The sequence below is a fragment of the Gorilla gorilla genome, chromosome 19 (genome assembly GCF_029281585.2).
Source record: "Gorilla gorilla gorilla isolate KB3781 chromosome 19, NHGRI_mGorGor1-v2.1_pri, whole genome shotgun sequence".
Taxonomy (NCBI): domain Eukaryota; kingdom Metazoa; phylum Chordata; class Mammalia; order Primates; family Hominidae; genus Gorilla; species Gorilla gorilla.
In genome coordinates, this window is record NC_073243.2 from 19,956,252 (window position 1) to 19,984,222 (window position 27,971).

A 27,971-nucleotide genomic window follows, 5' to 3' on the forward strand; every position below is an offset into this window, starting at 1 on the left:
CGCGCGGTCGCTCCGTCCTCGCGCGCGCCTTTCGCCTGCTCGCCTGCGCCTGCGCGCAGGTGTCGGCGCCTAGGGGGAGGGGGCCCCGGCGCGCTCGCGTCACGCTCGCGCTTCCACCCTCCCAGTGCGCGGCCGCTCCGCGCCTGCGCAGGAGAGGTGGTAGGCTCGGGTGGCTGGCTCCGGGGAGATAGCGCCTGTCAGTCGGTGGGTCGGTCCTCGCGCCGGCCCTCCCCCTCCCCGGTCTCCGGGGGAGGCGCGGTGGAGTCCGCCCCCGGGGTTCTCCGATGGGGGAGAAGCGGCGACGGCGGCAGTGGAGTAACCGAGCCGGAGCGTGAGCGGCCCCGGTGCCCCGTTCCCCACGGAGGCCATGGGCGACCCAGCCCCCGCCCGCAGCCTGGACGACATCGACCTGTCCGCCCTGCGGGTGAGCGCGCCGTCCCCCAGCCTCGCCCTGGTTCCTGTCCCCGCCGCAGGGGAGGGAGCGGGGTGGCTGCACGCCTCACGTGCTCCCGGGCGCCCCCTCCACCAGCCTGGGTCCCCTTGGCGACCCGTGCCCCTTTCCCGGACTCCCGCCGCGGCTGGGCCCCCGCCCTCTGCTCCCTTCTCTCTCCACTGGCTGCAGATGCTGGGAGCCAGTTCGGTCCCCACCCTGTGGTGCCCCGCCCCCACACTTCCGTGCTACCCTACCTTTACTCTGGGGTTCGGGACCCACTGGTTCGCCTAAACTTAGCCTCCCCCATCACCTGGAGAATCTTTATTGTGGCTCCTTACCTCCTTTCGGCCCTTTTCCACCTTTGCCCTTACTTCTATCTTCTTCCTTCCCCTCCTCTTCCTCAGCTCCTGGAATTTTGACTTTGCAACTGTCTCGACAGCCTCTCTCTCATCCCTCTTTCTCTGCCTCGCCCACCCTTGAATTGCATCCTTTCCCTGGTCGGAATTTCAGCTACCCCACCCCTCGTACCGTCACCCTCAATCCCACGTTCAGTTTTCCCTATCCCTTCTCTCCTGTTTCAAGTGCAGCAGTTCAGAACCAGGCATTTCCGGTCTCAGGGTCCCTGAATATTACATGACCAACTCTGCAGCAGCGTGGGGCTGGGAGCCCTCGGGGAGGAGGGGAGGCATTTCTTCTCTTTGGAAGCTGTAGCACGGGCTGGGAAGAGGATGTTTACACACACACACGCGCGCACACACGACACATGCTACATGTGGTCAGGCTGAAGGTTTGGAAAGGCAGTGGGTATTTATGTTAGCTAAAGGCTGGAAGCAATGGAGACCTCTCAAGGTAGGGGCTAATAAGGAAAGGGGTTGAGAGGAAGCAAATGCTGCAGGAATTTCTTGGAAATACCCGTTCATTGTCCCTTGTGGGGCACTTACACACTCTGGTGGAAGAGCTTTCTGTAGCATTTATGTTTTTCTTCGGCAGGGAGCTTTGGCTTAAGGGGCAACTTAGTGATTTCAAGGTGAACACTCCAGACTGTCAGCCAGGTGGTGTTTTGATCCTGTGCCCTTCCAGCGCTCTCACCAGGCCAAGGTGTGGGGAGAGCAGGACTTCCCATCTCTAGGTTCGCTTCTCTGGAGGCCCCTGCTCAGACTGTCTTCTGGCTTTTGAGTCAGCCAGGGAACATGGCCAGTAGTGGGAAAAGGCGGTCAGCCACACAGGTGCCCCGGATATGGCTGGAGGGGAGAGGGGAATTGAAGAGAGCAGAGTCATGTTGTTAATTGGGTTTCTCTAGGTGACACAGTTTTTTTTCTTCCCATTTTCAGGTCATAATTTGTTTGGTGCAATGTTGGGCTATGAGACCTGACTTGCTGGAGATAACGTGATAAATTTCTGGGGAGAGGGACTGAACGCTGAATTTCTCTGTGTGCGCAGGCACATGTGTGTGTGTTGATGAGGAGAGGGTCTGAAGGCTTTAGGAGGGAGATTCTTAAGGTCCGCTTGGCCAGGGTTTAAACTGGGATGCCCAAGTCAGTTGGGATATAAGATGGAAATCCAGATTCTGAGTAAAAGTCCCTTAATGTGCTCCATTCTGGGATGAACTTCCACCTTTCCTTCCTACCTTGGTTATTGATTAACTGGCTACAGGTTCCTGTGGCTGGGGTGACTAAAATACAATAAAAAATGGGTGGGTCAGGCCGGGCGAGGTGCTCACACCTGTAATCCCAGCACTTTGGGAGGCTGAGGGGGGGCATCACCTGAGGTCAGGAGTTCGGGACCAGCCTGGCCAACACTGTGAAACCCCATCCTTACTAAAAATACAAAAATTAGCCACACGTGGTGGCACACACCTGTGATCCTAGCTACTCAGGAGGCTGAGGCAGGAGAACCGCTTGAACCAGGGAGGTGGAGGTTGCAGTGAGCCAAGATTGCGCCACTGCACTCCAGCTTGGGCGACAAAGCGAGACCTTGTCTTAAAAAAAACAAAACAAAACAAAAAACGGGGCGGGTCCAAACCACAACCTTTGCTTTGAACCTTGTGGGACTCTGCTTGGGTTTCTCTTTTAGCCTCTTTTGGTAGTTTGGCCTGGACCCTCAACCTGGGATTTCCAGCAATTCCACAAATACCCTCTGACCTTACATGTGGTATTTCCCTTCTGGACTTCTCGGCTTGAAGCAATGTTAGCCTTCCTCAGTTGCCTCCAGCCTTACTCTCCTCTCCCCTCAGGAGACCTGGTGACCTGCTCCCAGTGCTTCTGTCTGGCCTGCCTTATGCTGCTTAAGAAAGCATTCTGCTTCCCCCTTTCCACCCTAAAATGCAAGGGCTTGAGGGAGAGCTGTACCTCCTTTGACATGGGGCTAGCCAGGGCCTACCTTCTCCCTGCTGCAGACCTTTTCTCAGTGCCTGTCCCCCTGACTCCACCTCAGAGAGCAGTGGCACTGTCAAGCAGCTAGTGTGGTCATCTCTTGTGCTATTCCTGTCTGTTTTCCAGTGAGAAATGGTGTCTCCCTTTACTACACCATCTTGTGTTGGGGGCTGGGGAGAGGGATGGGAGAGGAACATATTCAGTATTTATTTGCTGGCCTTAAGGAGCCCAAGGTGTATTTCTCCTCTTGTTTCAAGATAAGGCTTGGTTTTCAGCTGGTGATGAGAGTAATCGCCTGATATTAGGGAAGATTGAATTGCGTTAATCTCTTAGCCATGTGTGGGGAGGCCAGATGGACCTGCTACTTTGTAGCCACAGCCACACTTGACCTCTTTGAGTTTCCTTTTCTCCACCAGCCTAGCTGCAGCGTGGTGAGGAAAAGCATGTGGTTTGAAGTTGCAGCCCTGAGTTCAAGTCCTAGCTTCTTCCCTTACAATGTAACCCTGGCCCTGCTCCCCTTACTGCAGATTCTGCCAAGAGCCTTACCCTCTCTAAGCTTCATTCAGTCCTGTATCGTGGGCATGGTAATAGTACTGAATGCAGAGTTGCTGAGGATTAAATGCACGTTAAGTACATAGTACAGTTCCCAGCACACAGTGATCATATATGTGATAGCCCTTTTTATAGTTATTTTTATCAAATGGCAATCAGAGAAGCCTTCCAGGACAACTTTATCTAAAATAGCACTCCCTCCTCTGCTTTATTTTTATACAAAATTTTATATAGCATTCCCTTAGTCTGCTTTATCCTTCCTCATAGTATTTATCACCAGCTGACATATATATTCCTGTCAGCCCCACTAAAATGTCAGTTCAGTGGCCGGGTGTGGTAGCTCACGACTGTAATCCCAGCACTTTGGGAGGCCGAGGCAGATGGATCACCTGAGAGGTCAGAAGTTCGAGACCAGCCTGGCCAACATGGTAAAACCCCATCTCTACTAAAAAAAAAAATACAAAAAAATTAGCCAGGCATGGTGGTGCACACCTGTAATCCCAGTTACTCGGGAGGCTGAGGCAGGAGAATCACTTGAACCTGGAAAGTGGAGGCTGCAGTGAGCCAAGATTGCACCACTGCACTCCAGCTTGGGCGACAAAGCCAGACTCTGTTTCAAACAACAACAACAACAACAACAACAAACAGTTCGGTGAAAGCTAAGATTTTGGCTGTTTTGTTCATTTTTGTATCCCCAGTGCCTGTAAGCATGTTTTGCACATAACGGGGGCTCAAACGTTTGTTGCAGAAGTGCCTCTTACAACACGCGAAAGCGCAGCGCAGTGCTTGCTTAGAGAAAGTATTCAATAAACCCCAGGCTTCTTAGGCTTCATTTTGCCCCTCTTTTATTTATGCACAATTAAGAATATATTTTTTCTGGGATGTTTTTAGAATCAGACCTTGTCTGGGGTAAACAGTTCTGGAAGCCTCCAGCTGAGCGATGCCCTTGAAGTAAAGTTAGGATCATCCAAGAGAAAATGTGGGCCTGTGTCTAAGCTTGGTTATATTCCAGGAGAACCTTCTGACTTGGAACTCTTGGCTTCTCACAAAGGATAAATATCAGCGGAAGTGGATGGGACAAGGAGGGGGCAGGCCCCGGCCTGACCTCTTTCCTTTTGCATTGCTCCTTTTGGTTGACCCACTTCGTAAATCAAACAGCTTCTTTTTACCGTCCAGCTCGAAGTTTGACTGCAGTGTCCTTGAAACTGTGGAGCTATGCTTAGCGTCGCTGGATTGAAATCATAGCATGGAGCACATTCAAGGACTTGTTGCTCGGTGGTAGCTGCTGACAGAGATGTTCTTTTTCAAATGATTTTGTGTTGTTGTGTCTGTTCTTTGGATAAGTGTCTTCGCCTTCCTCCTCTCTTCATGCGGCTGTGGAGCCAGCACCACTCGGAAAGCTGGCAGTTCTGGGCATGTATTTCTAGGCTGCTGAGCAACGTGGGACTGCCTCTGTGTTCTGATGTGCTAGCTGTCCAAATGTTGATGACAGATGCCTTAGGCAGGAGAATGGGAAGAGTGACCTCCTGCTGCAGAAGTAAGGACATTCAATAGTGACTTTTTTTCCCTGGAAAATTGCAAAAGGGGAGTGGGGCTGTTTGGAGAGCTCGAGGCATTTAGAGTGAAGTGAAATGCTGCTTTGGCAAAATGACGGAAGGAAGATTACTGAGAACTTGGCTGAAACTAGGTGATCAGTCATTCCCCAAACAGAGGGAGAGACATCCCCATCCTTTATGCTATGGGATAGGACAGTTTGCCATAGTCCTTAGGGATATACACAGCGGGGAGGTTTTGACAGTTAAGATAACAGTAAGGTCAGCAAGAGAGGCAGCTGGCCCACCCCCTCACTCTTGCCCCAGGAGCTCAATTAAAACTGTGCTGGGTAGAATCCTGACTTCACATCTGGCCTCCATTCCTTTCTGCATTGAACTGTGTGCCTAAGACAGGGTAACACACACAACTTGCACATGTAAACCATCTTTGTTTGTCATTTAGGGGACATGATGGCAGGAAGTGTGCAGCCGCTCTTGATAAGCTTGTATTCTGGTGTAGGTCTGTAGATAAGGCATGCAGTAACCTCTCAACCCAGAAACATAAAGCAATTCTGGACTGGAGAACATCTCCAGAAGCCTGTGAGAGTCTGCCTGTCTAATATTTCTGTCTCCAGACAAAGTTGAATCAGAGAAAGTTATCAATAATCCCCTGTCCTGCACCAGTCAGTCGCCAAGCATTGGCAGTCTACTGTATTGAGAATCAGGTTCCAGATTCTATGGAAAGGATGTAATATAGTACTCAGTCCTCTACTAAGCTATTTAACCAGATCTCTGGGGACATCCACCCAAGCAAAGCAATGCCTTTCCAAGCCTAGACTCTTTTTTTTTTTTTTTTGAGACGCAGTCTCACACTGTCGCCCAGGCTGGAGTGCAGTGGCGCGATCTTGGCTCACTGCAAGCTCCACCTCCCAAGTTCACGCCATTCTCCTGCTTCAGCCTCCCGAGTAGCTGGGACTATAGGCGCCCGCCACAATGCCTGGCTAATTTTTTGTATTTTTAGTAGAGACGGGGTTTCACCGTGTTAGCCAGGATGGTCTTGATCTCCTGACCTTGTAATCTGCCCGCCTCAGCCTCCCAAAGTGCTGGGATTACAGGTGCGAGCCACCGTGCCCGGCCTAGACTCTTTTTCTTAACTGTTACTGTTTTCCTCAATATCCTGCAACCTTCAAGGTTCGGACATTTTTGTTAAACCTGATTTCCATGAATTACACTCATTTTCTGTGGTCAGTGGGCAGTCATCTTGAAACCTGGTCTTCAGCCCCACTCCCTTCGACACCTACTTTTTACTACTATCTGTCTCAGTCTTCTCTTTCCTGGATTGAAGACAGAACAAAAGTGATCAGGTTAATAAGTCAACTCTCAAAGCATTTCTTGAATTCACAGAGAGTATAGTAAGATACAAAAACGTGACTTGGTGGAAGACTTGGATCCTGTCCACAGCTCACGGTCATTTGCTCTCTCCAGTTCTTTTGCCATTCTCCTCCGAACCAACCAGTCCTTGACTTGAGACTGGGCTTCTCTTATCTATAGGAAGCTCTTCTAGGGGGTAATGGAAAAAGGGTTTTGAGGCTCTTTGTTCTTACTAAGGGCGGGAATAGTAAAGGGAGGAGAGAAAAGAGGGATGGAATTGTAGTGACCCAAGAGAGCCCCTGGAGATTTTGTCCAGTGGCTAGACAGCCTGAGGTTGTACGTGCTACGTGTGGGTAGGATTTTGTGTTCTGTTTGAGGAAAGATCTAGAACTAGGCACAGAGGACACAGTGGTGATACAGTCTAGTAGTAGGGAGAGACATTAATCAAGTAATTATTTATTAATGTGTGTGTGTGTGTGTGTGTGTGTGATTGCAAGCCATGATAAGGACTGTAGTGAAAACTTTAACATGCCGTGGGCACATATAACAAGAGTTGTTTTGAGCATATGTTCTCAGGATCTCCTGAGGTCTGTGTCATTGAAAAAAATTGCTTTTACGAGACAAAACTTTTATAAGACAAAAATACCTAGTTGATTGAGAGAGACGTAAATCATGTCAGAAAGCTAAACTGGCATTGCTGCAGAAAGATCAGATAGAGTTGAACCAGCAGGTAGAGTTTGGTGATGGTGAGAATTGGGAGACTCTGGAATGGGGCCATTCTTATGGTGAAGCATTTGGTCAACAATTGAGGGCAAGAAGCCTGAGGATGGGGTGGAAACTCCAGGCTTAATTCCAAAAGGATTTCTTCTGAATCTTCCTGTGGGAGGGGAAAAAAATGGTTTATTTGTTTGTCTCAAAAGTTAAGAGCATGTATATGGAAAGAGCTTATGACTCATATAATCCTCATTTTTACTCACTGGGGGAGGGACTCTGGGTCCTGGGTCTGTAGACTTAGATGTGGCTCCTCAGAATGGGGTATATGAGAGAGGAGGGTGTATCCCTAGATGTTATTAGCCTAAGGGGTGCCTGGGGTTTGGAAGGTAGGTAAGTCTCACGGAAATAAGAACAAGTAGGCCCAGCCCTCAGCTTAGCTGCATGGTCTGTGGGAAGTGGGATTCTTTCTAACATTGGATAGATAGTGTATATAAATAGACAAGACTCTCCATTTACATTGTGTACAAGTAAAGGATGAGTGGGGTGTGGAGGGGGAGTGTTACTGATTTTGCGTGTTTGAAAGGAAACAGGGTTGGGGAAGCCACAAGTCTTGGGCTTCCTGGAGGAGTCAGACTCTGGGACCAGCTTGAATGTCGGGAGGATGGCAGCGTAGAAGACGGTGAGGTGGGCTGTGAGGAGAGTTTGGTGGCACAGCCTGTGGGAGGAGCCTGGGTGGCTGGAGAGAGATGAATGGAGGAAATGGGGACGAGCTGCCTAAGAAACATGGTGATAGTTGGCGAGGGAGGAGACAGGAAGACCTTTGACAGAGGAGATAGCTGAGACCTCAGGTTCATCCACAGCAGGTAAATTCCAGGGCCACAGGGGACAGGCGACGTGGGGAGTGTCTGTGGTCACAACTGGGAGCCCCAGCACTTAGAGCCTGTGACTCAGTATGTACACGTAGCACCAAATGCTTTTTGGTTCTGTCTTGGGCATCTCCGCATGGGCACTTCCGCCAGTGGTTTCTTCCATTGCCTTTGGGATGAGCAGGCCTCCTGAAAGCAGGCCTGATATTCTCTGGTCTTCTGACAAAGAATGGGAAATTTCTCACACCGTCTTGTCCCAGGAACCACCTGGGGATGGGATTTGAAGGGCTTGGGTTGCCGAATTGCTCCTAGAACCACAGGCTTAGAGGAGTTTTCTATGAACAGCGGTCCTGGCAGGGACAGACTGAGGATCGGTAGGGCTGAATGAAGACAATCCCACCTCCTTCAAGAGCCACCTCAACTTATGTTTTTTTCCCACAAAGCCCCCCCTGATTTTGCCAGCCTTTACTGATCACATCATCCACTTTCTCACAGACCTTACAATTTAGCATTGGCTTATATATTGCCTTATATTGAATAATGTTTTATGGTCTTGTTTTTCCTACCACTTCCTTATGTGTAGAGACTGTGATCCATATTTCCTCTTGATCCCTGTAAAGATGCTGAGCACACAGTAGGGGTTCAGAAATTACTTGGTAAGAGACATGGATCTAAGTATGTCTGTGACTGGACCTTTCCTACTAGATTCAATCCACAATTAGTACAGGGTGCCCAGTATATGCTGGGCACGGTGGGATACAAAGCAGTACAGGTGCTGACTCTGGTTCTCAGCCAGGGCACCGCTGGCCTCCAGGGGGTGTTCGGAAATGCTGAGGAGGGAGGATTAACTGTCTTGGGAGCACCGGGCACGGTTGCTCACGCCTGTAATCCCAGCACTTTCGGAGGCGGAGGTGGGCGGATCACGAGGTCAGGAGATCGAGACCATCCTAGCTAACACGGTGAAACCCCGTCTCTACTAAAAATACAAAAAAAATTAGCCGGGCGCGGTGGTAGGCGCCTGTAGTTCCAGCTACTTGGGAGGCTGAGGCAGGAGAATGGCGTGAACCCGGGAGGCGGAGCTTGTAGTGAGCCTAGATCGCGCCATTGCACTCCAGCCTGGGCGACAGAGCGAGACTCCGTCCAAAAAAAAAAAAAAACTGCCTTGGGAGCACTAACGGCATTTAGCACATGGGGATTGGGGATGTTAACCATCTGGCAGAGTCCGGGACAGTGCATCGAAGAACTGTTTCTCCACCCATATTGCCACTGGTACCTCTCATGAACTTGTTATGGACGTGGGAGAGACCCGGGGAGGGACTGGACAGGTTTCTTCCATGAAGTAGGAAGTAGTTCCTAAGTCCCCTGTGTACTTCTTTCCAGGTAGAGAGAGGAATGTGGGCTCTAAATTACCCTTGTGCATGGCACATATCTAGCAGCTTTTGTCTGCTAGCGTACCTCTGGAGGTAAAATAGGTAGGCTCCCAGCCAGACTGTAAGGAAGATTTTCATGTTCTCTTTTCACCACCCACCCACTCTTTCTTTCAAGGCACATTTTTAAGAAAGTGGCTGAAGCTTGCAATACTTAGTCTTTAGTTCTAAGTGACTCAGGAAAGAGTCTTCAAGAAAACAGTTGGACAGAGTGCCCCAAAGCCTAAGCAGCGTGAGGCAAAGATAGGCAGGTGCATGTGGCGTCTTAGAGAGGGGCCAGCATATCGTCTCTTCTCTGGGGTCTTTTCATCCTACACTTGTCTTTTTGAAGACAGAGGTGTGGTGAATGAATGTCATTACTTACATCTGGGGGAGTGACCAGAGACAGTAGAGGACACCTTGCCCTAGTGTATCCTTTCAGGGTGGACGAGTGGCTGGGAAGCAGCACAGCTGAGCGGGATGAGCTGGAGCTGTGCAGAGCTGCCTTCCACCGCTCGCTGTTTCCCAGTCCTAGTCAAGAGAGCAGAACTTGGTAGGCTCCTGGCCTTGGGTAGCTAAGGTTTGGAGGAGGTGGAGAGAGTCCGCCTAACCTTAACAAGGTCATTCCTCACAGTGGAAACTGCCTGAGCCCCGCGTGTCGAAGCAGGGTAGGGGCAACAGGCAGGATGTGGATCAGAAGTTGGTTTGGGCTGGGCGCGGTGGCTCATGCCTGTAATCCCAGCACTTTGGGAGGCTGAGGCAGGCAGATTACTTGAGGTCAGGAGTTCGAGACCAGCCTGGCCAACATAGTGAAACCCTGTCTCTACTAAAAATACAAAAAATTAGCCAGGCATGGTGGCAGGCACCTGTAATCCCAGCTACTGGGGAGGGTGAGGCAGGAGAATCACTTGAACTCAGGAGGCGGAGGTTGCAGTGAGCCTAGATTGCATCACTGCACTCCAGCCTGGGCGACAGAACGAGACTCCGTCACAAAAAAAAAAAGAAAAAGAAAAAGAAAAAAAGGAAGTTGGTTGGTTCTAGTAAGTCGTTTTTCTGTCTGTCTTCTGTTTGGAACAAAGATTGCTCTGATAAAGTCATTTATATTATGATGCAGATTCATTTCAGAAGGGGGTGTTTGGGGTTGGAATAAGAACAGTAATGAACACTTACTGTGCAGTAGGTTCTTTCCTTCTGTAATCTCATTGTCCCTCACAAGAACCCTTTGAGGTGGACAATATTATCCTCATTTGCAAGATGAAGAAACCAAAGCTTACAGAAATTAACTTGGAAGTTAAGTAACTTGCCTGAGGTTGGACAGCCAGTAAGCAGCAGAGCCCACATTCAGACTCAAGTCTGACTCCAAAACCTGGGCTGCCATGCTGTTGGAGGGAGACCTGCTCCCACGTGGCGGTGGGTATTTGGGGGTGGGCACTGAGGGGAGGACAGGAGGGCAGTGTGTAGCTGGCACTCTAGACTACATGCAACTGGTATTGTTTTCTGCCTGTTTTTTGGTTTGTTTTTGCTTTTTTTGAGATGAACCCTTGCTCTGTTGCCCAGGCTGGAGTACAGTGGTGCGATCTAGGCTCACTGCAACCTCCACCTCCCGGGTTCAAGATCCTCCTGTCTCAGCCTCCCGAGTAGCTGGGATTACAGGTGCGCACCACCACACCTGGCTAATTTTTGTATTTTTAGTAGAGACAGGGTTTCACCATGTTGGTCAGGCTGGTCTTGAACTCCTGACCTCAGGTGATCCACCCACCTCTCGGCCTCCCAAAATGCTGGGATTACAAATGTGAGCCACCGTCACCGGCCTGCCTGTTTTAATTGTAAATGTGTGATATTTCTGTGACTTATGGTAAACAGGCTTTGTGGGCTTACTGAGGACTAAAACATTATCCATAACGTTTCTTGGTAAAGTTTTTGGAGACTTTTGGAATATGGCCTGTTTCATGGGCTGGAGACAGTCTGTATGAGAGATAGTTACTGCCCTCCAGGAGCACTTGGCCTCTAGATCTGTGTCTTAATAGAGGACACCTTTTATTCGTATACCTGGGTCTTTTTGAGGTGGGGAGAGTAAGTGACCTCAGCCTGAGCTGAACAGGTGGTGGGTTGGCACTGGGGAGCACATGTTGGGAATACAGAGCTCCACGGGGCTCGTACCCAGAACTAATAGAGATTTCTAAATGTAGGGCCGCTGGGTAGATCACTGTGATGATGAGAAGGACATGCAGAAGACTTCAGAATATTTGGTCTGCAGGAAAGATAGTCGAATAATTCAAAAGAAAGCCTCTTCAGAGGGAGGAGAGGAAGGCTGTCTCATTTCCCCCCACCCTTTAAAAATGTGTTGTTGTTGTTTTTTAATGTGATTAAGTATACGTAAGACTTACCATTATAACCATTTTTCAGTGTACAGTTCTGTGGCATTAAGTGCATTCACATTGTTGTACAACTGTAACCACTATCCATCTCCAGAACTTCTTCATCCTCCCTAAATGAAGCTCCGTACCCATTAAACACTGACTCTCTGAACCCTCCGCCTTCCAGCCCCTGGCAACCACCATTCTGCATCTCATCGTCTTTTGTGTGTGCAGAGTTGAGCAGAGGGTCTGACCAAGCAGATGGTTAATATTTGTTGAGTCCGCCTAGGTGCATGTCTCAGAAGTCCACGTATCATCAGCCAACCCAGAACACAACCCCCTCCCAGCTCTAATGCAAGATGACAGGTTTCTGAAAGGGATTTTAAATGAAATGGCTGCCTGGAATCACAAGAGGACTGGGCAGTAGCAAGAGAAGTTAAGGGTTTCTGTTCCGTATTCAGTTCCTTTTGCCACCCCCCAGCCATGACTTGCGTTCTGGTTCTGCTATGCTCATGTTCGTCATCTTGCTTGTTTTCAGCCGCTTACTTCATCTCATCCTGGGGGTCTGATGGGTAGGTGCTAGAGGAAGTTGGAAATAAGGTCGTTTAGGGGATGAAGATCATAGAATGTAACAGCATTTCTGTATTAGTATGTGAGGGGTACATGTGTTAAAGGGCGGTCAGCCCTCCTGGACCTCCAGGCCTCGACAGTTGACAGCCAGGTCAGGCTCTGTATTCCTCTAGTGTTCATACTCCTGGACAGACCCAAAGCATGACCTGGAATTGAGTTGGGTTTTTTTTTTTTTTTTTTTTTTGAGAGAGAGTCTTGCTCTGTCACCCAGGCTGGAGTGCGGTGGCGCAATCTTGGCTCAACTGCAGCCTCCACCCCTGGGTTCAAGCGATTCTCCTGCCTCAGCCTCCCAAGCATAATAGCTGGGACTACAGGCGTGCGTCACCACGCCCAGCTAATTTTTGTATTTTTAGTAGAGATGGAGGTTTTACTGTGGTGGCCAGGCTTGTCTCAAACTCCTGACCTCAAGTGATCCACCTGCCGCGGCCTCCCAAAGTGCTGGGATTGCAGGCGTGAGCCACCGCATGTGGCTGAGTTGGATATTTTAGAACAGAGATGAATGCAATGGCCTCCCTGGCCTCCTCACTTTCCCTCATCCTTGCTATTTACAGTTTCTCATTGACCTTCATGGGGAAGGAGGAAAAAGGGAGGGAGTGACACACTAATTCTCCAGGTGGCCCAGGAAGAGAGGAGGGCAGGAAAGCCCCCTGTCTTAGAGGTCAAAATACAGGCCTCTAGCTGGTAGGCTGGGGTGGTATCTTAGGGTACACTGTTGTGGGCTGTGCCCTTACATTACCAGGCAGAAGCCTGCAGTGCAAAAGACCTCTGCGTTTCCTCACAATAGTGTCAGATTGCAAGGATCAAGGGAAGACTCAAGGACTCATGAGGTCTTTTTTCTCTGTCTCCTTGTACAACCTTAGAGGAAGCTGCATGTATTTGATGACACCTTCCAGGAACTGCCCAATACCGAATGGCCCTTCCCACCACAATTCCTCTTACTGCAGTCTAAAGTGTACTTTTTTCTTAGGCTGAGCCAGGTCTGAATGGCAGTCAGCTGTTTTCCTTGGACTGAGTCTCAGTCCACCCCACCCTAATGTTCAAAGTTTGAATGAAGGAATGTTCCAATTGATGACTCCTAGAGACACTAACATCCTTAGGTGTTATCCTACAGTCTGCCTGGATGTTGTTCCCATCACCATCGCCAATACAAGTAATAAGTGATTGAAGTGTTTGTGTTTAAAGCAGAGCCTCTATGGGCCATCTTATTATGACTTTTTTTGAGACAGGGTTGTGTTCTGTTGACCAGGCTGGAGTGCAGTGGCATGATCATAACTCGCTGTAGCCTTGAACTCCTGGCCTCAAGTGATCCTCCCACCTCTGCCCCCCAAAGTGCTAGGATGACAAGTGTGAGCCACAAGCTCGGCCCCATCTTACATTTCAGAAGGCGCCAGCAGTCGGCCAAGGCCTCAGAGCTAGTGAGAGCTGACTTCCCATACTCATGCCTCATCACTCTGCCGCATTGCCCAGTCCCCACCAGAAACAGAGATCTCGTGTGAGATTGGTCAGCGTGGAGTCCACAGTGTAGTCTTTGCAGCTGAGTTGTGTTTCACAAGTTAACAATGAACATACCTGCTACTGCCCGGCTCTCCTGTCCTGGCCTCATAACCTCCTCAGGTGGCCCAAATTGCCCATCTCTAAAGAGCTGTCAGTGGGAGGCCTGCTAACACAACGGGTTGTTTGACTTTGCCTTTGAGGCAATGTGATCCATGGAGTGAACATGGCATGAGGAGCTGGGCGACCTGGTTCTAGTTTTGGTTCCAGTTCATTCATTCATTCATTCATTCATTCATTCAGATGGAGTCTCGCTCAGGCTGGAGTGCAGTGGCGCAGTCTCGGCTCACTGCATCTTCTGCCTCCTCGGTTCAATCAATTCTCCTGCCTCAGCCTCTAGCGTAGCTGAGATTACAGGCTCCCACCACCACGCCTGACTAGGTGAGCTGATGCTGGTTTGAATCCAAGTCTGTCTCCAAAGCCTATGCAGTTGCAGGGAGTGTTTCCCGAGGACTGTAGGATGATAGGATTCCCTAAGATCCCTTCAGGCCCAGGAGTCCTTATTTCTTCCTAAAAATTTTTGAGTGCCTACTATGAGACAGAGCCAGCCCCCTGTCATAGAGGTCAAAATATGCTTTATTTGTTCTCACACTGACTTAAACATATGAATATATTAAATGTGTAATTTACAGTGTTCTATATATAAGGAAAAGTGCATGTATGAGGTGGTGACTGTGTGTTAAGCTGGGAGGAGCTGACAGAAACGGGGGGTGCCAGTGGCCAGGGCGGGTGGTGTCTCAGAGCTGGTCTCGGAAACATCAGTTCCTACTGTGTAGAGAGATCTCAGGTTGGGCGCAGTGTTGGAGTGTGGGCATGGAGCCCAGCATCCATGGGAAGGACACAAAAAATAAAGGGAAGTTTCAGAAAAAGGTCTGGGCCCAGTACAGTGGCTCATGCTTGTACTCCCAGCACTTTGGGAGGCAGAGGTGGGTGGAGTGCTTGAGCTCAGTAGCTTGAGACCAGCCTGGGCAACACAGAGACCTCATCTCTGTTTAAAAGGAGAGAGACGGGGGGAGAGAGAGGAAGAAGGAGGGAGGGAGGACGGGAGGGACTCTGAAGGACTATTTGATTTGAAATATGACCTTCAGAATATGTACACTCCAGAGACGGTTTCCTGAGTCTGCTAGTGCTGAGGAGGAAAAGCAGTCAGAACCAAGTGGGGATTGACTTGTGAAGACAGGGAATTGTTCCTTAGGGACAGAGAGGGACCTGGAATGGGGGACCTTCCCCATCGCTCCCTGCAACTGCACAGACCTTGGAGACAGACTTGATTCAAACCCCAGTTCTGTCACTTACTACGTGTTCTTTGGCAAGTAACTCATACCCCTATGCCTCAGTGTTTGGGGGTATTTTTTGAGACGGAGTCTCACTCTATCGCCCAGGCTGGAGTGCAGTGGCGTGATCTCGGCTCACTGCAAACTCCGCCTGCCAGGTTCACGCCATTCTCCTGCCTCAGCCTCCCAAGTAGCTGGGACTACAGGCACCTGCCACCACACCTGGCTAATTTTTTGTATTTTTAGTAGAGACGGGGTTTCACCATGTTAGCCAGGATGGTCTCGATCTCCTGACCTTGTGATCCGCCCGCCTCGGCCTCCCAAAGTGCTGGGATTACAGGCGTGAGCCACCGCGCCTGGCCTCATTTTTGTATTTTTTAGTAGAGGTGGGGTTTTGCCATGTTGGCTAGGCTTGTCTTGAGCTCCTGACCTCAGGTGATCCGTCCGCCTCAGCCTCCCAAAGTGCTGGGATTACAGGCCTAAGCCACCGCGAACCTGGCCCCTGTGCCTCAGTTTTGTCCTTTGTAAAATGAAGGTAACAAGACTCACCTAATAGGGATGTTGAGAGGATTAAATAAAAGGGATGTAAAGTGCTTAGTCTGGTAAATGCTCATTAGACAGGTGGTAGCTGCCCAACATCTCTTATTGCACAGAGTTCCCAGAAAGCGTGTCTCCTGGGGTTCTTTAATATTCCTCTCCCCCTGACTTAGTATTTTGTTTAAGAAAGAGAAAACCACCCAGTCTATTGATTTTAAGGTAAATGGCTGAGAGTGAGTCAGTGATCCCCAGGTGTAGACCTGGAATTCTGTGGGCTTGGCTCCACTTTCCCAGTCCTAGAGCCTCCTACCATCTCCTGAAAGTCTTCCAGCGTCACTGCAAGGAAGAGTAACTTCAAAATCCTCTATCTGAACACGAAACTCCTGTTTGTCCTGACTCAGGAATTCCGGCAATCACTGGGCAGTCACTCTGGCCCTGCGTGCTGTTTTCTGTAAAAACTCTGGACCCACCCAGAGAAAGCATTCAGCCTGAGGGGAAAACCTATGCCTCACCCTTGGGGACACACAGCTTTGTTGGGATGTGAGAGACAAGACATTCGCACAGAAATGTATAAAGAGCTTTATTGAAAGGCACAGATTGAAGGCTGGGCGGCTCAGGATGCTGGGCTCCTTACTCTGCCTTGCCTGGAGATTTGAGATTCCTGCCTTGAGCCTTTGTGAGCTCCCCACCCCTGCTCCTCCCTTGGTTAACTCTTGCCTGTCCCTGTGGTCTCAGCGTGTTTTTTTGTTTGTTTGTTTGAGATGGAGTTTTGCTCTTGTTGCCCAGGCTGGAGTGCAATGGTGCGATCTTGGCTCATCGCAACCTCCATCTCCTGGTTTAAGCCATTCTCCTGCCTCAGCCTTCCGAGTAGCTGGGATTACAGGCACCCGCCACCACGCCCAGCTAATTTTTTGTATTTTTAGTAGAGATGGGGTTTCTCCATGTTGGTCAGGCTAGTCTTGAACTCCCGGCCTCAGGTGATCCGCCCGCCTCGGCCTCCCAAAGCGCTGGGATTACAGGTGTGAGCCACCACTCCCGGCTGGTCTCAGCTTAAATATCACTTCCTTAGCAAGCCTTTCCTGGCTCCCTTCCCATCATGACCTCCCTTTAATCTTTCTTTTCTTCTTTTTTTTGAGACACTGTCTCCCTCTGTCATCCAGGCTGTAGTGCAGTGACGCAAGCGTGGCAGCCTCCTTGAATCGTTCTGATAGCACTCTGTATTTTCTCATCAGAGTCTTTCACAGGTGTTGTGTAATTATGTCTTTAATGTCTGCTTCCTTGATTAGACTGTAAGCTCCATGAAGGAAGAAGGGACCATTTCTGTTTTGTTCAATGCCACGTTGTAGTATCTAGCAATGCCTCTACATAGCTGACACTCAGTGTTTGTTGAATGAATGCATGAGCTGGCTCACCAGGCCATAGATTTGGCATGAAAGGTGTCTGGGAAGGTTTCTTAGGATAAACAGGAGAGACAGGCCTGGTGAAAAGTTGAGTGAACATGTTTGCTCCATCCTGCTGGTCAGGAAGTTCGCCTTCTGTCTCACCTGCATCTCTTCAGCTGTAATTTATCCTGGGTTGGTCCTTGGTGGGGCCAGAGAATATCTGATCTCCACCCTTTGGAGAGTAACCCTGTTCTTTCTCAGAGTGTGATTCAGACAGTCCTTCCTCCCCTTCCTGCTGCCCCTCCCCCGGCCCTCTACCTGTTCTTCCTCCAGCTGACTCAGCTTCACACCCTCTCCCTCTCCTTCCAGGATCTCTTTTCCTGTCCCCTTCTCCTTCAGAGCTCTCCTTCCTAAGTTTTCTCTCATGGCCTCTCATTGGTCTTCTGGAATTCGAAATCATATGGGTATAGGTCACAAGTTTTCTTGGTCATGAAGCTTCCCTAGTCTCTTCCCTTGGGTTTGTGGACACCTGACTCCCACAGAAGGAGGCTGGCAATAAGATATAATGATCTGTTTGTGCTGCAATTGAAAGCCAGCAGCAAGAAGCCTTATTATTATCCAACCCCTCATTACTAGTGTTGTCCTCCTCTGTTAGCTTGGTATCTGCCAGCCTGAACGGGCCTGGCATCTCCTTTCTGCCCCCTCCCACTGCCATGCTGTGCCCTTCCTTGCTCTCTCTGGTGTCTGCTTCCCAGGGACTGGCCCTCCTCCCTGCCCCTGTCAGCCTGCCTCCGAGGCCACAGATCTGGTTTTCCTCCCTTCTGTCTCACCTGCCTTCCTCTCAATTCTACTTTTTATCTTGTTTCTTCTCTCCTGAACTGCCACACTTCACCCTAAATCCCAGTAACGCCAACAGTTTTAGTAAATCACTTTTTGCCACAGTTTGGCCTTGCTTTGTGGGAGTCAGTTTCTTCATAATGACTCTATGCAAATTTGTAGCACTTTATGGATTTTAAAATGTTTCTACATCGGTGAATTCTTGTGAAATGGGCCTGGGTAGATAAGGAAAAGAACCTCCAAGAGGTTAAGTGATTTGCGGATTTGCCTAAATTATACAGAAGAGTCAGAACCAGTGCCCAGGCCTTCTGATTCTTAGTGCAGTAAACACTAAGCACCATCATTCCATTTCACCACACTCCTGTCTTGCTATTGTCCTCAGCTAAGAAAGCCTACCCCTGAGTTACCCTCTTCCATCTTAGAGCCTTCCTGCTTGCTGTCTGCCCCCCTGCGATGGGGACTTCTTTGGCCCTTCTCACCCAGCCCAGCCTCTGCCCGTTTCCTTCTCCTTTCCACTGCGCTGAGCTCTTTTCTCCTCCGGGAAGCCTTCCCTTCATCTCTCCTGGCCCTGTTGTCTCCCGACCTCTTTGGGTCATTATTAGTGTTCCTGTGTGGTTTTTGCCAACCATGTAGGAATTCCCTGCCTTAAGAAAGTCCACTCTCGGGCCGGGCGTGGTGGCTCACACCTGTAATCCCAGCACTTTGGGAGGCCAAGGTGGGTGGATCACCTGAGGTCAGGAGTTCAAGACCAGCCTGACCAACAAGGTAAACCCTGTCTCTACTAAAAATACAAAAATTAGCCGGGCGTGGTGGCTTGTGCCTGTAATCCCAACTACTTGGGAGGCTGGGACAGGAGAATCACTTGAATCGGGGAGGCGGAGGATGCGGTGAGCTGAGATCGCTTCACTGCACTCCAGCCTGGGCAACAGAGTGAGACTCTGTCTCAAAAAAAAAAAAAAAAAAAAAAAAAACTAAGAAAGTCCACTCTCTGTTAAAACATTTACCAAGCATATAAATTATGAGGTGCTGATTCATAGGACAAAAAGAAGATTCACTTTTAGTAGCTGCTCTAATGCATTCCACTTAAGTGACTATTCAAGGATTATTTTGGAAGGATGGAGATAATCCAAAACTAGTGTTAGAAACTGCTGCATTAAGGAAGGAGGGAGGTTTTTCTAGATAACTGCTGCATTAAGGAAGGAGGGAGGTTTTTCTTTTATTTCTGTATTCATTCATTCCACAGACAGGTATTGAGGGCAGCCCTGACCTCCAAGAACTTAGTCTAGCAGAGGAGACAGATAAGAGAATCAATCACAAAAATGTAATTGGTGTCATGAAAGGGTCAGTACAGGGTATTGTGGGAGGAGAGGATCGTCAGGGGCACTTCCTGGAGGTGACATTGTCTCAGTGGAGGTCAGGAGGCACAGGCACGAGGCATCCAGGTAAAGAGGAGGAGAGTGATGAACAGCATGTGGAGACCCAGGAGTGAGAAGGAACAGAGAGAAAGCCACTAGTTAGTGCAGTGTTCCTGCCCCTCTGCCTCATCCCCACACCAGCAAGAACCAAAAGGCACCAGCATGAGAATTGGCAAGGCTCCAGGTAAACCATAGCTGGGATATTCAGCTGTACAGCAGTCATATGTGAGCCTGAGGAAGAACCTGTTTGGCCCACAGAGGGAGATAGAATCTACTAGGTGGGGGCTGTGTGATTTGTGGGGGAGTGTGGTTGGTGGGGGGAGTATGATTTGTGGGGGAGTGTGGTTGGTGGGAGAGTGTGGTTGGGGGAGTGTGGTTTGTGGGGGAGTGTGGTTGGGAGAGTGTGGTTGGTGGGGGAGTGTGGTTGGTGTGGGAGTGTGGTTGATGGGGGGAGTGTGGTTGATGGGAGTGTGGTTGGTGGGGGAGTGTGGTTTGTGGGGGAGTGTGGTTGGTGGGTGGAGTGTGGTTGAGCGGGAGTGTGGTTGGCGGGGGAGTGTGGTTGGTGGGGGAGTGTGGTTGGTGAGGGGAGTGTGGTTGATGGGGAGTGTGGTTGATGGGAGTGTGGTTGAGGGGGAGTGTGGTTGATGGGAGTGTGGTTGGTGGGGGAGTGTGGTTGGTGGGGGAGTGTGGTTGGTGGGGGAGTGTGGTTGATGGGGGGAGTGTGGTTGATGGGGGTAGTGTGGTTGGTGGGGGAGTGTGGTTGGTGGGGGAGTGTGGTTGGTCGGGGAGTGTGGTTGATGGGTGGAGTGTGGTTGAGCGGGAGTGTGGTTGGTGGGGGAGTGTGGTTGGTGGGTGGAGTGTGGTTGAGCGGGAGTGTGGTTGGTGGGGGAGTGTGGTTGGTGAGGGGAGTGTGGTTGATGGGGAGTGTGGTTGATGGGAGTGTGGTTGAGGGGGAGTGTGGTTGATGGGAGTGTGGTTGGTGGGGGAGTGTGGTTGGTGGGGGAGTGTGGTTGGTGGGGGAGTGTGGTTGGTGGGTGGAGTGTGGTTGAGCGGGAGTGTGGTTGGTGGGGGAGTGTGGTTGATGGGAGTGTGGTTGGTGGGGGAGTGTGGTTGGTGGGGGGAGTGTGGTTGAGCGGGAGTGTGGTTGGTGGGGGAGTGTGGTTGGTGAGGGGAGTGTGGTTGATGGGGAGTGTGGTTGGTGGGAGTGTGGTTGAGGGGGAGTGTGGTTGATGGGAGTGTGGTTGAGGGGGAGTGTGGTTGATGGGAGTGTGGTTGGTGGGGGAGTGTGGTTGGTGGGGGAGTGTGGTTGGTGGGGGAGTGTGGTTGATGGGGGAGTGTGGTTGGTGGGGGAGTGTGGTTGGTGAGGGAGTGTGGTTGGTGGGGGAGTGTGGTTGGTGAGGGGAGTGTGGTTGATGGGGAGTGTGGTTGATGGGAGTGTGGTTGAGGGGGAGTGTGGTTGATGGGAGTGTGGTTGGTGGGGGAGTGTGGTTGGTGGGGGAGTGTGGTTGGTGGGGGAGTGTGGTTGATGGGAGTGTGGTTGGTGGGGGAGTGTGGTTGGTGGGGGAGTGTGGTTGTGGGGGAGTGTGGTTGGTGGGGGAGTGTGGTTGGTTGGGGAGTGTGGTTGATGGGGGGAGTGTGGTTGGTGGGGGAGTGTGGTTGAGGGGGAGTGTGGTTGGTGGGGGAGTGTGGTTGGTGGGCGAGTGTGGTTGGTGGGTGGAGTGTGGTTGATGGGGGGAGTGTGGTTGATGGGGGGAGTGTGGTTGGTGGGGGAGTGTGGTTGGTGGGGGGAGTATGATTTGTGGGGGAGTGTGGTTGGTGGGAGAGTGTGGTTGGGGGAGTGTGGTTGGTGGGGGAGTGTGATTTGTGGGGGAGTGTGGTTGGTGGGAGAGTGTGGTTGGGGGAGTGTGATTTGTGTGGGAGTGTGGTTGGGAGAGTGTGGTTGGTGGGGGAGTGTGGTTGGTGTGGGAGTGTGGTTGATGGGGGGAGTGTGGTTGATGGGGGGAGTGTGGTTGGTGGGGGAGTGTGGTTTGTGGGGGAGTGTGGTTGGTGGGTGAAGTGTGGTTGGTGGGTGGAGTGTGGTTGAGCGGGAGTGTGGTTGGCGGGGGAGTGTGGTTGGTGGGGGAGTGTGGTTGGTGAGGGGAGTGTGGTTGATGGGAGTGTGGTTGAGGGGGAGTGTGGTTGATGGGAGTGTGGTTGGTGGGGGAGTGTGGTTGGTGGGGGAGTGTGGTTGGTGGGTGGAGTGTGGTTGAGCGGGAGTGTGGTTGGTGGGGGAGTGTGGTTGATGGGAGTGTGGTTGGTGGGGGAGTGTGGTTGGTGGGGGGAGTGTGGTTGAGCGGGAGTGTGGTTGGTGGGGGAGTGTGGTTGGTGAGGGGAGTGTGGTTGATGGGGAGTGTGGTTGGTGGGAGTGTGGTTGAGGGGGAGTGTGGTTGATGGGAGTGTGGTTGAGGGGGAGTGTGGTTGATGGGAGTGTGGTTGGTGGGGGAGTGTGGTTGGTGGGGGAGTGTGGTTGGTGGGGGAGTGTGGTTGATGGGGGAGTGTGGTTGGTGGGGGAGTGTGGTTGGTGAGGGAGTGTGGTTGGTGGGGGAGTGTGGTTGGTGAGGGGAGTGTGGTTGATGGGGAGTGTGGTTGATGGGAGTGTGGTTGAGGGGGAGTGTGGTTGATGGGAGTGTGGTTGGTGGGGGAGTGTGGTTGGTGGGGGAGTGTGGTTGGTGGGGGAGTGTGGTTGATGGGAGTGTGGTTGGTGGGGGAGTGTGGTTGGTGGGGGAGTGTGGTTGTGGGGGAGTGTGGTTGGTGGGGGAGTGTGGTTGGTCGGGGAGTGTGGTTGATGGGGGGAGTGTGGTTGGTGGGGGAGTGTGGTTGAGGGGGAGTGTGGTTGGTGGGGGAGTGTGGTTGGTGGAGTGTGCTTGGTGGGGGAGTGTGGTTGGTGGGGGAGTGTGGTTGGTGGGGGAGTGTGGTTGGTGGGGGAGTGTGGTTGGTGGGGAGTGTGGTCTGTGGGGGAGTGTGGTCTGTGGGGGAGTGTGGTTGGTGGGTGGAGTGTGGTTGAGGGGGAGTGTGGTTGGTGGGGGAGTGTGGTTGGCGGGGGAGTGTGGTTGGTGAGGGGACTGTGGTTGATGGGGGAGTGTGGTTGGTGGGAGAGTGTGGTTGGTGGGGGAGTGTGGTTGGGGGAGTGTGGTTGATGGGGAGTGTGGTTGGGGGAGTGTGGTTGGTGGGGGAGTGTGGTTGGTGGGGGAGTGTGGTTGGGGGAGTGTGGTTGGTGGGGGAGTGTGATTTGTGGGGGAGTGTGGTTGGTGGGGGAGTGTGGTTGGTGGGGGAGTGTGGTTGATGGGGGTAGTGTGGTTGGTGGGGGAGTGTGGTTGGTGGGGGAGTGTGGTTGGTGGGGGGAGTGTGGTTGAGGGGGAGTGTGGTTGGTGGGGGAGTGTGGTTGGTGGGGGGAGTGTGGTTGAGGGGGAGTGTGGTTGGTGGGGGAGTGTGGTTGAGGGGGAGTGTGCTTGGTGGGGGAGTGTGGTTGGTGGGGAGTGTGGTTGGTGGGGGGAGTGTGGTTGGTGGGGGAGTGTGGTTGGTGGGGGGAGTGTGGTTGAGGGGGAGTGTGGTTGGTGGGGGAGTGTGGTTGGTGGGGAGTGTGGTTGGTGGGGAGTGTGGTTGGTGGGGGGAGTGTGGTTGGTGGGGAGTGTGGTTGGTGGGGAGTGTGGTTGGTGGAGGAGTGTGGTTGGTGGGGAGTGTGGTTGGTGGAGGAGTGTGGTTGGTGGGGAGTGTGGTTGGTGGGGGGAGTGTGGTTGGTGGGGGAGTGTGGTTGGTGGGGGGAGTGTGGTTGAGGGGGAGTGTGGTTGGTGGGGGAGTGTGGTTGGTGGGGAGTGTGGTTGGTGGGGAGTGTGGTTGGTGGGGGGAGTGTGGTTGGTGGGGAGTGTGGTTGGTGGGGAGTGTGGTTGGTGGAGGAGTGTGGTTGCTGGGGAGTGTGGTTGGTGGAGGAGTGTGGTTGGTGGGGGAGTGTGGTTGGGGGAGTGTGGTTGGTGGGGGAGTGTGATTTGTGGGGGAGTGTGGTTGGTGGGGGAGTGTGGTTGGTGGGGGAGTGTGGTTGATGGGGGTAGTGTGGTTGGTGGGGGAGTGTGGTTGGTGGGGGAGTGTGGTTGGTGGGGGGAGTGTGGTTGAGGGGGAGTGTGGTTGGTGGGGGAGTGTGGTTGGTGGGGGGAGTGTGGTTGAGGGGGAGTGTGGTTGGTGGGGGAGTGTGGTTGAGGGGGAGTGTGCTTGGTGGGGGAGTGTGCTTGGTGGGGAGTGTGGTTGGTGGGGGGAGTGTGGTTGGTGGGGGAGTGTGGTTGGTGGGGGGAGTGTGGTTGAGGGGGAGTGTGGTTGGTGGGGGAGTGTGGTTGGTGGGGAGTGTGGTTGGTGGGGAGTGTGGTTGGTGGGGGGAGTGTGGTTGGTGGGGAGTGTGGTTGGTGGAGGAGTGTGGTTGGTGGGGAGTGTGGTTGGTGGAGGAGTGTGGTTGGTGGGGGAGTGTGGTTGGTGGCGGAGTGTGGTTGATGGGAGTGTGGTTGGTGGGGGAGTGTGGTTGGTGGGGGAGTGTGGTTGGTGGGGAGCGTGGTTGGTGGGGGAGTGTGGTTGAGGGGGAGTGTGGTTGGTGGAGGGAGTGTGGTTGGTGGGGGGAGTGTGGTTGGTGGGGGAGTGTGGTTGGTGGGAAGAGTGTGGTTGGTGGGGGAGTGTGGTTGTTGCTGTGTGCCATTGGAAGGCTATGCAAGTTTGAGCTCTTGCTTCACCTTGACAAACATTTCACTTGTTAGAGCCCTGGCTTTCTCATCTGTGCTCTGAGCTAGTCATTCCTGCCCAGCTTCCCTGCAGGTTTAAGTGCAGATGCAGTCATGACTGTGAAAGCACCCTGTGAACTGTAAAGTCTGGGCAGTTGGGTGGTGGTAGGAGGGGCAGCAACTGTGAGAGGATGAACTTGATTCTGCTGATCTCGGACGGAAACTGATTCTTGGGAGGGAGACAGAATCAAACGACTCTGACATTTGAAAAGCCATGGCCTCGCTTACCTACAGTGAGACTTGAGAAGAAGTGCTGGGGAGGTAAAGGCTGAGATACCACCTCCGCTGCCCGAAAGACTTTGCAAGATACTCCAGCTGGGGATAGGAGATGGCTAGAATGACCTCCAACCATCTTCACACCCGAGGCTGGGGCTGCCCTTCCAGGCCTGCAGTTCTGTATTTTCCCTTAGAAGGTTCTGGAGGCAGATGGAACCTCAGAAGCAAACTGTTTATTTTGTAGGTTTTTCAGTTTATTTTTAAATTTCTGACTGTGATGGTGTTTATTTTTTCCTTTTCCCTTTCCCCACTTCCCCGGCTCAGCGTCAGAAAGGGACCATCTGTCCGTTGCCTTGCTGTGGCCATTTTAGAACCAGCGCAAGGCTGCTTGAATCTGGTCCCCTCTTCTCCCTCACTCCCTCCCCCACCACCTGGCTTTCTCTACTCTGCACTGCCTGCTTTCATCCAGCTCCCTCCAGGTGTCAGCTGCCACCTCCTATAGGCCTCCATCTGTGAAGTCCTCCAGGCTGAGTCCAGCCACCAGGCCAGGGCCCCTGTCTGAGGCAGCCAGATCTGTGGGGAACCTAGACATGGAGGCAGCAAAATTAGCCTGTGAGAGGAGGAGGGGAATAAATTCCAGTCTCCTTGCTCCAGGCAGGGCCCCTCTGCTCTGACTGGTTTCTGATGAGAATGGTATGTGTATTTATGTATGTGTCATGTCCTGACTTGTTTCTGCCTCTGCATGTACCTGCAAGTCAGTGTGTGTGTGCATGTGTGTGTCTCACACATCCCTCTGGCATAGAGATCCATGAGTGATTTATAAACTGCCCTTCCTCCCATCATATAAATATTTTTCCTGGTTTCTTCGCCTTCCTTCTACTTCTAGAACTGGCCCGATTTCCTCCCCTCCAGTGCTTCATTCCCATAAAAACACTTCAAAACACAGGTAGCCATCGATAAACAGAGGACAAGTACTTCACGTTGTGGATTCAGAATAAAAAGATCCAGTTGAGTTCCACAGTGTGAGAGGCAGGGTTAGCAGAGTGTGGAGAGTCTGTTTCAGCGAGTAAGAAGAGCTGAGAAAAGGAGTTTTTTTGAAGGCTTCATTAAAAAGAGTCCGGGCTGGGCGCGGTGGCTCCCGCCTATAGTCCCAGCACTTTGGGAGGCCCAGGTGGGCAGATCACTTGAGGTCAGCAATTCGAGACCAGCCTGGCCAACATGGTGAAACCCCGTCTCTACTAAAAATACAAAAAATTAGCCGGGCGTGGTGGTGGGCGCCTATAGTCCCAGCTATTACTATACTTAGGAAGCTGAGGCAGGAGAATCGCTTGAACCTAGAAGGGGAGGTTGCAGTGAGCTGAGATTGTACCACCACACTCCTGTCTTAAAAAAAAAAAAAAGGCCAGGCATGGTGGCTCACACCTGTAATCCCAGCACTTTGGGAGGCTGAGGCGGGTGGATCACGAGGTCAGGAGATCAAGACCATCCTGGCTAACAAGGTGAAACCCCGTCTCTGCTAAAAATACAAAAAATTAGCTGGGCGTGGTGGCGGGCACCTGTAGTCCCAGCTACTCAGGAGGCTGAGGCAGGAGAATGGTGTGAACCTTGGAGGCGGAGCTTGCAGTGAGCTGAGATTGTGGCATTGCACTCCAGCCTGGGCGACAGAGCAAGACTGCATCTCAAAAAAAAAAAAAAAAAGAGTCCGGGCACAGTGGCTCATGCCTGTAATCCCAGCACTTTGGGAGGCCGAGGCGGGCAGATCATGAGGTCAGAAGATTGAGACAGCAGTGAAACCCCGTATCTACTAAAAATACAAAAAATTAGCCGAGTGTGGTGGCGGGTGCCTGTAGTCCCAGCTACTCGGGAGGCTGAGGCAGGAGAATGGCACGAACCTGGGAGGCGGAGGTTGCGGTGAGCCGAGATCACGCCACTGCATTCCAGCCTGGGTGACAGAGCAAGACTCCGTCTCAAAAAAAAAAAAAGAAAGAAACCCCATCTCTACTAAAAATACAAAAAAAAATCAGCTGGATGTGGTAGCAGGCACCTGTAATCCCAGCTACTCAGGAGGCTGAGGCAGGAGAATCACTTGAACCTGGGAGATGGAAGTTGCAGTGAGCTGAGATCACGCCACTGCACTCCAGCCTGGGTGACAAAAGCGAGACTCTATCTCAAAAAAAAAAAAAAAAAAAAAAGGCCAGTTGATGGTGGTATATCATGGACAGTAGGAAATTGATGAGGGTATCAGCCTGCCTTCTCTCTTCCTTTCATTTGCTCAGTGGAGAGATGCTGGTGACCCCTTCTCCTTCTCTCGCCATAGGAACATTTAATCTGTCTCATGCTTTGGCTTTGGGCCTGCCATTCACCCCAAGCACCTTGGGGTATAAGTGGGGATGATGCTGTCTACCTGCTTCCTAGTTGGCTCTGGGGTAAATGGAGACTTCTTCAGGCCTGGGAGGCCACCTCCCGTTGAGAAAGGCAAGCATCTCGCGCTCTACTTACCCTCTGGGTCCTTGAGGGGCTGTGTCCAGTATCTCTGCTTGGGTAGGAAGGAGGTGATCTTATCAGACTTTTCCTGCCACTTCCCTGTCTCCAGCTCACACACCCACTCCCGTTTTCTCTCTCTTACATACTCACACTCTCTCTCTCTCTCTTTTTTTTTTTTTTTTTTTGCCTCCCCCGACATCTGAGAACTTTATCAGACACAGCTGCCGCACAGGGCCTGGCAGCACGGGCTGGAGAGGGTGGTTCCATCCAAGGAGCCTCCGCAATGGGAACCTCCATGACGTGACAGATAGGTGGGAGACGAGGGCTGCTCCACAGGGGTATGGACAGGCCAAATCTTTATAAATATCCAATGAAGAGAAAATGACAACTCTAATTCATTCTTATACATAGAGTACTCAAGGGAGACGGGTGGGGCATCCAGGGGCCTGAGTCCTCACTGGTCGGGGACCTGGATGGGTGATGAGTAGGTTCAGATGTCCACAGCATGGGGCGGGAGGGGGCAAGGCCTGGCCAACAGATGATGAACACGAGGACACTGTACACTTAGAAGATCAACTACTGAGGGCCAGCTGCCCAGCACATGCGTGTCAGGCTGTTTGTTCCGGAATGAGGAGGGGTGGTCTTTACATCGTATTCTGTGACTGGTGGGTTTTGAGAGGGGCTGCTTTGTGGAGAGGATGAGCACCTTGGCAAAGATGAGGATCAGTATCATGCCTACAAATAGTCAGGGCTGCTGGGCAGTGCCACACTTGCCAGTGTCCCCCACGATGACGATGGCAAAGCCGGCTGCCAGGCCACTCAGGCCAGCGCCCAGCTGGAGGAAACTGCTATAGAGACTGTTGTCATCACTCAGGGAGTTGGCAGGGGGGACAGCCGCCACTAGGCCATAGATGGTGATGATACCAGCCATGACCACTGGGATGATGGACTTCATGTGGATCAGCTCTGGCCACATGACAGACATGGCCACGATGCCGGTGCCATTCTTGGCCATGCCACAGGCAGCACCCAGGCCACTGGAGACCATGGTGGCCATAGCACCCGAGATGGTGAAAACCAAAGCATACTCGGGGCTGTTGGACATGTCTGTGAGTGGGGAGGGGGACAAGGATGGGCATGGCAGAGGGTGAGTGCAAAGAAAGTGGACTAGTGGCAGCAAAGATGCTGGTTTTTTTTTTTTTTTTTTTTTTTTGAGATGGAGTGTCACTCTGTAGCCCAAGCTGGA

At 51.8% G+C, this 27,971-nt stretch overlaps 1 protein-coding gene and 1 pseudogene across 34 annotated transcripts in view; one reads left to right on the forward strand and one right to left on the reverse strand.

Moving 5' to 3' along the window:
• Positions 1–27,971, forward strand: part of MINK1 (misshapen like kinase 1) — a 68,218-nt gene continuing 40,247 nt past the window's right edge. For 23 of the 34 annotated variants that reach the window (XM_055367187.2, XM_055367188.2, XM_055367190.2 and 20 more), the window contains exon 1: positions 121–424. In XM_055367187.2, the coding sequence (XP_055223162.1) occupies positions 368–424 (57 nt within the window). In that variant the 5' untranslated portion in view covers positions 121–367. Of the gene's footprint in view, positions 425–27,971 lie in introns of all 34 variants that reach the window. The other 11 variants (XM_063700530.1, XM_063700531.1, XM_063700536.1 and 8 more) reach the window with 5 other exon arrangements.
• LOC101149018 (V-type proton ATPase 16 kDa proteolipid subunit c-like) lies at positions 27,180–27,932 on the reverse strand (annotated as a pseudogene).